The 9679-nt window shown below is 36.7% G+C and overlaps 1 protein-coding gene across 2 annotated transcripts in view; it reads left to right on the plus strand.

Moving 5' to 3' along the window:
- Positions 1–368: 368 nt before the first annotated feature.
- LOC109922519 (vasculin) overlaps positions 369–9679 on the plus strand; it is a 59833-nt gene continuing 50522 nt past the window's right edge. Inside the window, exons 1-3 of one of the 2 annotated variants that reach the window (XM_048600501.1) lie at positions 369–968; positions 3137–3308; positions 3503–3621. In XM_048600501.1, the coding sequence (XP_048456458.1) occupies positions 3559–3621 (63 nt within the window). In that variant the 5' untranslated portion in view covers positions 369–968; positions 3137–3308; positions 3503–3558. The remainder of the gene's footprint in view (positions 969–3136; positions 3309–3502; positions 3622–9679) is intronic. The other variant, XM_048600497.1, reaches the window with a different exon arrangement.

The following is a 9679-nucleotide window of genomic DNA, read 5'->3' on the forward strand; positions in this document are numbered from 1 at the left end:
GTAGGGATTCTATTCTATGATTCTGATCGATATTGGATTTAACTGCAATCTGAGTTTTCAATGTCACGACTATGATTGCCAGCGTAGACCGAAACAAAACAACAGAACAGACCACACCACACAGAGCGCGCAGGCGCAGAGCGGTATCGCCCGGTGTCTAGTGGCGCGCAGGCGCATAGCTCAGGCGGCAGCGGCACGCAGGCGCAGAGGGGATTTTTCAGGGGTGTCGGGCTGAGGGTGGATCTCGCGTGATCTGAAGCCTGGCCTTTAAATTTATTTTCCCATTGGATGACCCTTGGTGCAACGTCACTCCCTGCAGGGTCAAACAGTAAATTATATTTAATTTCCAGATTACAGGTTAAAATGAAGTGCGTGGGAAAGGTGAAGTCGCTCAGTTGGTGATGGGAATGGCAGTATCCTGTTTGCCCAGTGCCCTGTTTTATTGACTGAGATGGAAGTTTCTACTTTGTTTTTGTCCCTGATTTTTATTTTCGTCCTGACGTCATTGAAGCGACCAGCCCGTGTCGTCATCACGTGGTGCCTGATGTCGCTTAAGTTTAGAGATTGTGGAGGCGCTGGAAGAGTTTGAAGATTAATTTTGAATATAGAAAGGAGCTTTCTCTCTGTCTCGCTTTGGTTGCATCTGTATCTGTTGTTGATGATGCTTTGTCCTTCCTGTGTTTGCAGTTTTTTCTCGCTTTCAAAACGGCCAATTTCCTAAACCTTTTCATTCATTCCGCTTTCCCAAATATTTACAAACGTGGAGAATTTCTGAGGCCTAATTGTCGCTATTTGTAAACAAGAATAAGAAACAGTTGTTTGTTGATTATACTTCACTTTTTGCTGCCAAGTTCTTGAAAGAATTTTCTTCTATTCAATTTGAGCATTAGTGAACGTGCCATTAATTACATCAGAGTATTGCTTCATGTAACTCAACTTCACTGTTATGCCGCGGGATATCTGCAACAGTAAGTGTATACTTCACATTTTTAGATGTGTCTTTTAAATATAGCTTTTCATACTGACTCTTGTTTGAATATTACTTAATACGCTGTTTGTTTAAATATGCTAAGAGTTAATTTTGAAATTGAGCCCAACTAATTTGTTAAGCCTTCAGTTTTGTGGGGTTGTGGCCTAAAACCATTGCAAAATGTTGTTTCTAACGTTAACTTAAACTTTTTAAACCTGTATAATATTTTTGTCTTTCTTTGTGTAAATTTAAAGAAATGCATTTCAATTGTTGCTAGCAAATGAAGAGATTAAGGTACAGTTGGAGTAAAAACACTCGTTTTGGTTACAAGGATTGTGGCTAATTGGGAATTCTGAGCTAAAAAGTTTATAAACTTCTGTAAATAAAAATTTAGCATATGAGTTGAGTTCAACTTATACCTTTAAAACCTGCATCTGAAGCTTTTTGGTAACTAGTCTTAATGTGCTTAGACTTGCTGTCAATTTTTAACCTAGCTTTGCTTCTGTGGGGTGAGCTTCTTGCATTAAAGCTATGATATGAATGCTGTATTATCAGAAGAAGAGGGAATTTATGTTAATATGGAGCCATGTTAACATGAATGGGTGTCATCTTTGTCAAATCTCTGGTGTTTGAAGATGCAGAGTAATTGTCACATGAATTTCTGAAAATCATGTATGCTAGCTGAAATGATTTAATTGAAGAGGTATGAACTAGTGAGGAGTATGGACTGAACTGAATTTGTCAGCACAAGGCTTTTTTTTGTTGTACTGCTGTGGTGTGAAGAATCAGAATTACGGGAGAAATTAAGAATGACTTGGAGTTTGAGAAGTATCGTGTGCCATTGTAGTTGAATGCACCAATTCCCCCCTCCTTTGGCATCTAAAACGATGCAAAGTGTTTATTTATTAATTTTCTAAGGATGCTCTTGAAATGGATTCCACCCATCTCTTAACTTTCAGCTAATGGTGGTCACTAAATGAATGGTTACACTTAAAAGGTGAAGTGATGGTTAGCATAAGAAATAATAATAGAAAAAAATTGAAGTGGTATATTTGGTGCTACTTTTCTGAACTTGCTGTGAAGAGACCTTGCTGGAAGAATGTACAGAGAGGTTTAATCTGGCTGCATTCTGTTTGAAATGCTGGATGCTGACACCTGCTGCCAACAGAGGGAAAAATATTTTGTTTATTAGCAGTATTATTGACGTTCCTCACGTTGAGTACAAATGTCCTATTGATGTACATGAGTGAAAATAATATGTATTGGTAGAGATAGTAGGAACTGCAGATGCTGGAGAATCCGAGACAACAAGGTGCAGGGCTGGATGAACACAGCAGGCCAAGCAGCATCATAGGAGCAGAGATTGTATTGTATTGGTAGTCTCTTTTCTATTTACAATATCCAAGTTTTCAAATGAGAGTCCAGTATCAGATTATGTTGATGTTGAGCATTTAAGGCACCTGGTCTATTTGTTTGAAGTGTTTTCTATTAATTTGTGCAAACTGCCACTTTTGACAAGTGACAGTTCACATTCATTCCTACCAGGTCTTGAAGAACTTGGAGGATGGCATGTTGGGAAGGATATATTTTGCAATTGGTGATTGTCAGCATGATATCTTTGTGGTTTTATGTCTTTAATAAATGTATTTTATCTACGTGTATTGATGAGGCGCTGTTGATTTCCATCAAGACTTTGATATTAGTTGTTCAAACTAGATATACATGAATATCCCTGTAGAAACTGCATCCATGGTGAATAAGTGGGCCTTCGATTTTGGGTAAATTGTATGACAGTATTCACATTTAAATTTCTGTAAGTATGAAAGAAAATAGCTGTATTCAATATCTGTTCACCTCGTTTTTTGTAGTTCTGACAGGTGCAATATTTGTGTACCTTCTAAAACTAGAAAGAATACAAGTTTTACTGAGAACCAAAGCTTCATTATTATTGATTTTTTTTTTTAAAATGTCCACACACTAGACATAATTAACTGTCCAGTCTGGTAATAATGGTTGTCTACTACTCATTGCATTTCCTAAGGCACACTGCAATTATTTCACTGCAAAGAAAGCACTTTGTGTAAAATTCTCACCAACAAATCAGATGAACAAGGTACTTTGAATTCCTTGAAAATGTCTAATTTCCTTTCATGTGCATTTCTACAGTTTTCAAACCTTTTATCAGGTTCATACAGCAATAAATGCTGATGCGGTTAAAACTGGTAAAATGAATCTTTGAATGACCCTTGGGTTGTGCTGCGATGAAAAGAAGCAGAGTCGTGTGGTGCTGTTGCTGGGAAGTTCACACTGTGGAATTGCTCCCTTTTGGTGAAGAAAGGTACATTGATAGATCCTGAATTATGATAAGACAATAATGCACTGATCTGTTGCTAGCCTTTGTTTTTTAAGAATGAAAAATTAGAAAATAACAATGAAAAATAAATAGGTTAAAATAGGTTTTGTTTATTCTTTCTGTTACATTGGGGAAACAGAACTGAACTCAAGATAATCATATGTGTTTTACACTTGTAGGGATCTGCCATGAGGTGTTGATACCTTATTTTAAAACCCTGAGACATAGGACCTAAATGGCGCAGCATGACTTTGCTCCAGCCTGGCTTAATTTTCCAACTCCACCTTCATCAACTAAGGTATTAAAATACACCATTTAACCTTTGCATTTTCAGATGTTTGAACAGCTCACTTTTTTTGGTTCACGATATTTGTTTTACAAGGATTCATTTGTGTACCAGTGGAATATTAAATTCTTTATAACTGCAGTATGTAAGAATGTTTTTTCTAGTTGAGGACAAATGTTGCTTGTGCTTTGTTTTGTAAACTGATTTTAATTGGACTGTCTTGACAAGTTGTAATAAGGATTTTTTAAAAAACAACAAAAAAGATGTTATTTCCTTTGTAATAGATTAACTCTTGAATTCTCAGTGACTACTTTACTTTCCATTAATCAAGTGTTAAACCTTGTTTTTCAATATAAATTGGAAGGCACTAATTTCTATTATTAGACAGAGAACATAAAAATTTCAGAGCATAAATTGAAGCCATATGGCCTCTGTGTCTGTGTCCTCTTTTTGGTAGAGAATTTAAAACTAATGCAGTTTCCCCGAACTGTGTTTTTACTTTCTTCGAACTCAGTTTTCCTTTAAATGATGCAATCATGCTTCAACTGCTCAGAGTTGCAAAGAAATTCCAAGCTTCAATAATTCTAGACCACAAATTTAGAACCTGTGCATTGTTTGGAAGGTATATTAGCACTAATTGATTAACATTCCAAAAATGTAATACAAATAAACTGTTCATTTTTGGTCTGGCTGGTTGTAACTAGCAGGGAACCACAAAAAGTAACATTTTAGACTTCACCTATTATGTTATTATGTTCCATCTTTAGGTGAGGGAACTAGTCACGTTTAATCAAGTGATGGCGGGTGTCGGGGGTGGGTAGCTGATAAGAAAATCAACTGAGGAGTCTGAAAAGAATACGAGAACAGCAGAAATGGGATAAGGTGTAAACATTTGGCCCATTGTTCTTGCTTTGCTGTTCAATAAAGTCATGCCTTGATCCACTCAGATAATCCCCAGTATCACGTCTTTGGCTTACGAGCTGTGGTTGAACAGATAGGTACTCAGTGGAGTTTAGAAGAATGAGGGGCGATATCATCAGAATGTAGGATCCTTAAGGGACTTAATAGGGTAAATGTTGAAAGCAAGGCTTTCATCGTGGGAGAGTCTAAGACCAGAGAACATAGTCTCAGAATAAAGTGGTGCCAATTTCAGACTGAGATGAGGAGCAATTTCTTGTCGTAGCAGGTGCAAGTCTTCGGAGGTCCTTGCCACAGAGAGCTGTGGGGGCAGAGTTCTTGCGTACATTTTAGGCTGAGGTAGATACTTGATGAGTAGGGGAATCAAGGGTTATGGGTTAAGGGCAGGAAAGTCTCTAAGTGAGGAGTGCTGGATCAGCCGTGATCTTATTGAATGGCAGAACAGGCTCAGGACTGAATGACCCAGTTCTGTTCCCTTTTTTTTTGATGGTTTCTGTCTTTTTAACCCACCCTCCTGTAGCCCCTTTCATTAATGTTTATCCTTTTGTTTTTCTCGCAGCTTGTTTTCTCTCTCAAGTTTGTATCACCAGCAAATGTGGGTACGTTACACATGGTTCCCATATTTGAGTCATTGCAGATTATAAATATCTGCATTCCAATGATTGATTCCTCTGGTACCCAATGGGCTACAGTTAGCAATCCTGAAAATAATCCACTCCTTGCTTACTATTTTTGAATTGTTAACTAATCTTTATTTGGTGCTAATATAATACTCCCGATCCCGTGAATGCTAAATGTGCACTGTCTCCCTTATGAAATGCTTTTTGAAAATCTAAATGCACAAGATACATTTTGTCTTCTATCTATCCTGCATTTTCAGTCTCAAAAACGCTAAAAAAATTTGTCAAGGCATTTCCTTTTCAAAAATGTTCTTGTGTCATTGATTCTTTTGACAGCCTCCTTACATTAGTGACCTCCTGGTTCTTTATCTTACAAGGCTTACGAGGAGGTGAATGATGATGAGTGCTTTTCTTTGCTTTTAACCACAAACAACATTTCTGCAGCAGAATTGTTTGGATATGCTTCCATTAGCTACATTATCTACTATTCCCATGATTTCCTGGCTGATCTTCCACATTCCACACTGCAGCCTTCAGTTGATGCAAAATGCTGCCAGTATTCTTACAAAGACTCATCTTATGCTTGTGGCCAAATGTTGTCTTCTGATATCTTGAAGTTAATGTTCTTGTCTTGGTATCCTGATTGACATTGACATTTAAGATGTGGAGATGCCGGTGTTGGACTGGAGTGGCCAAACTTAGGATTCACACGACATCAGCTTACAGTCCAACAGGTTTATTTGAAATCATACGCTTTCAGAGCGCTGCTCTTTCATTAGGTGAAGGAGCAGTGCTCCGAAAGCTTGTGATTTCAGATAAACCTCTTGGACTAAACCTAGTGCCATGTGAGTTCTGACTTGATTCAGATTTGAGTATTGGGTCTTTCTCCTTGCCATTTCTTTAATTGCCTCTTGCCTTGAATCTCTAAGATCTTTGGTACTCCAAATTTAGCCCTCTTGTGCATCCTAAATTTCATTTTGTCCACCGCTGAAGGCTGTTCCTTGAGCTACTGAGGCCTGAAGCTTTGAAATTGTTCCTAAAACCCATAAAATGTTTTGTTTTTGTGACTCCATCTCAAAGTGTCAATGCATGCCTGTGAATTCTCGAAGTATGTAAGTACTTTTTGCTGTAATCACTGTTCCCCGGATCCATTTATTGGTTGTGAAAGTATTACTCTTTCATCTGGTTCATTGAATCATTTGTACGTTCTGAATGTAAAAAGGATGGGTTTCTGTTTTTGCAATGAAGAAAGTAGGCCCAAAATGTGCTCGAGATGGTGTTGACTCAGTTGGACTTCAATTTGCAGTATCAAAGATAGAATTTTACATGAAACAGTGCATTTGTGTCATGTAACAGAATGTAATTCTCTTCCAATGCAAAGTTGTCTTTGTATTTAATATTGATAACCTGTTGTAGTTTCCTTAATACAGTTGAGAATGAATTTGTTGACACAAATAAACGATTGAGATTGTGCAATTCTTCTGAGTTACTAAACTTAATTCACTGAAAATGATTCGAAAAGATGTCTAGTGAAGGGCAGTTGTCTAATTGGATGATTCTGTCAATGTGCTAATGCCTAATACAAATTGAGTGGCTTTCTTTGTATAACTCAATGATTCTCTGAGCCACTTAACTGGTGAAAACTGATCAGCTTCTTGAAAAATTAAATTTTTCTTGATTTATGAAAAATCATTATCTTAAACATCTAGTACCAAAGAGAGAGCGTATTTAGGCAGCCTTTCTAAATCAACAGGATCTCTGAGTTTCTGAGGTTTTGTGACTAGTTTTTTTGCTGGGGCCTGATTTGAATGAATAGCTTTGAAACAGTAAACGATTGTGGAAACCATCAGTATATGTGGGTTTTGGTGTAATTAAATTGTTGTGTTTTCTGAACTTGTGTATGGATTTGACTGTGGTGGAACCTTAAAGGAAAACCAGCAGATAATCTACCCTTTTTTCCAGGTCCTTTTCTAAAATTTCTGTCTGTCTACTTGCATTTCAAATAATATCCCTACTAATCCCTTTTTTTAAGCTAGCAAAGTATTGGAATGCAAGATCCATAAGTGACACTTCTTGATTGCCCTATCTGTTTTATCAGTATTTTATTCCATTAGTTAAGAGTAAGGGGCTAGACATGACTTTGTTTGCTTCAAGTAAACTGTAAGAGGATGTTGGAATATTCAAACTTTCTTTTTTTTTTTTTGAAAACATAGTCTGTCTTTGTCTAATATACTGCTAAGGAGTTTTTTTTTCTTGTAAGTGAGTTAGCTGGATCTTTAACGTAAAAGTGAAAACCAGCAACATTTTACATTAAAATGTTGTGAATGTATTCACTTATGTAGATGTTGATAGTTTGAAAGGTCATTCAAAATAACACCTGCACCTGGAGTGAAATTTAATGCATTTGTAGAGTGTACAAGATTTCAATCCCCACAACTTATATTACCATTTGCAATCTTAATGCTGAAAAGTAGTTATGCTTATTTCCACGGGTGTTATTTGGTTTCTGTTGAATTAACCCAAGTGTAAAATGTTTTCCTTCACTCACTTATGACCACTTTACAGAGATTGATGCTATTTGGCGTGCTTCATACTTTAAGACAAAAAGTTAAAACAAAGCATTTGTTATTGATTTTGGTCAGATTTTTCATGCACTGTTTAACATAGTACAGAAGTGCTATTGTGTATTCTTTGAGACCTCTTTCTTACATGGTAGACTAATTTTCCAACAACTTCATGAATAGCAGGCAAAACAAAGGTGGGTTTTAAATGGGAGGTTGAGCAAAAATTACATTTCAACAAACTCCTTGCATTTTGTAGTATTCATCACTGACATTCAGGACATTGCACAATAATATGAATTGGACAGAAGTGTTAACCAAATGACACTGTCATCTGAATGGAAATGCAGTCAAAAGGATGAGGGCCACATCAAAATGGAAATAAACAGGAACCATTGAGAATTCACTTGGAATCCTTGTTCAGAATACTTGGACACCCAGATGATGAATATTAGTGTGGTCTTGGTAATATTGTATCTTGCTAATTCTCTTTGTGACTTTGGTTTTTTTTTCCAAGGTTATTTCTACAATCTGATCACATTTTGGTTTCCTATCCAATAACTCCAGCTAACGTCTAAATAATTATTGTAATTGCATCAACATTGTAGTTGGAAATGCAACATACTTGTGTCCATCTTTGAAAACTAAAATTTAATCAGAATATTGTTTCAATGTGCACAGTGTTCTGTTACGTCTATTATATACATTCTTATCAATTGATGAAATAATTATGATGTCCTTCTCTCTGACATTGATATCAAGTCGCTTGTAAACTTAATCACTAAAATGTTTTCCGTTTTGAACACCTTTTACAGACTTTGGTTTCTCATTCTTTCATGCATTATCTTCTGTTGAGACATACAGCTTAAATGTGTGAATTGTATAAGTAAATAATACAGATCAGGATTCAAAAGGATTTGAAGTTGTCTAACAAGTCATTATTTCAGTCTTAACATGTTAAGTAGTTGTTGTTTCAGCTGTCAAAATGTCATAAGCTATGTTCAGACATGGTAATGTTTTGTATCACTTTGGTCACTGTGATGTGAAGGTGCTTAATCCTAGCACTAGATCAATTGAACGTTTTTTGTACTATGCATTATATTTGTCAAAACAGCCTGTCTGAACAGGTTGATTGAAATATTTGAAATTATTGGGAATGTTTCTCCATTTTTCAGTCTGTCTGGTATTTCACAACTGGGACCGGAGTTTGAGTAGCATTTTTTAAAAAATCTACTTTCAACCATCATTGGCCCTAAAGATATTTCAGTCACCCTGTATGACCTGTTATGACACATCAAGGTCAGGTAGGACTTGAACCTGGACCTTCTAGCCCAAAGGTCAGGGCACTAAGGGGTTTTTTTTTTTTTTTTTGCTTCCAGGGAATCATAAACCAAACAGACTGATTTGATCCCAACAAGAAAACCAATTTATTGAGGTTTGACTTTTGATTAATATTCAAACCAAAAGCAACACTGAATTTACACTTGAATTAGGCAAATTGCACTCAATCTAAGTTATTTCCTGACAGCGCGAACATAGAACAAAGATAGATGTCACAGGTTTAGTAGATAGTTTGCTTTGCATGTACAGACCATTTTCAAAGTCATAAAATCTACATTTACTCTGTTAGAATTCCAGCTCGCTTTTTCCAGGGCTTAGCCTGATCCCCAACCAAGAACAACTTTTTAGGCCATCCCAAGTTCAAATGGCATAGCCTTCACCAACAACACAGGTTTGTAGAATCCCCTCAAATCTGAACGCAGTGGTTAATCCATGTAGTCAAGACCCATGTCTGAGTAACCAAAACCATTGCAGCAGTTGTGTATTTGTCTACTGCAGTCTCCTGGCACCTCTTTCCATCCTCAGCCTGCACGTACTGTACCGAACCAATGAGATCTAAGCTTGAACAGTATTGTTAAACAAAATCTACTTTCAACCATTGTTGGAGATAACAAGGTGTAGAGCTGGATG

This window comes from Rhincodon typus, chromosome 1, assembly GCF_021869965.1.
Source record: "Rhincodon typus isolate 14 chromosome 1, sRhiTyp1.1, whole genome shotgun sequence".
Lineage (NCBI taxonomy): Eukaryota > Metazoa > Chordata > Chondrichthyes > Orectolobiformes > Rhincodontidae > Rhincodon > Rhincodon typus.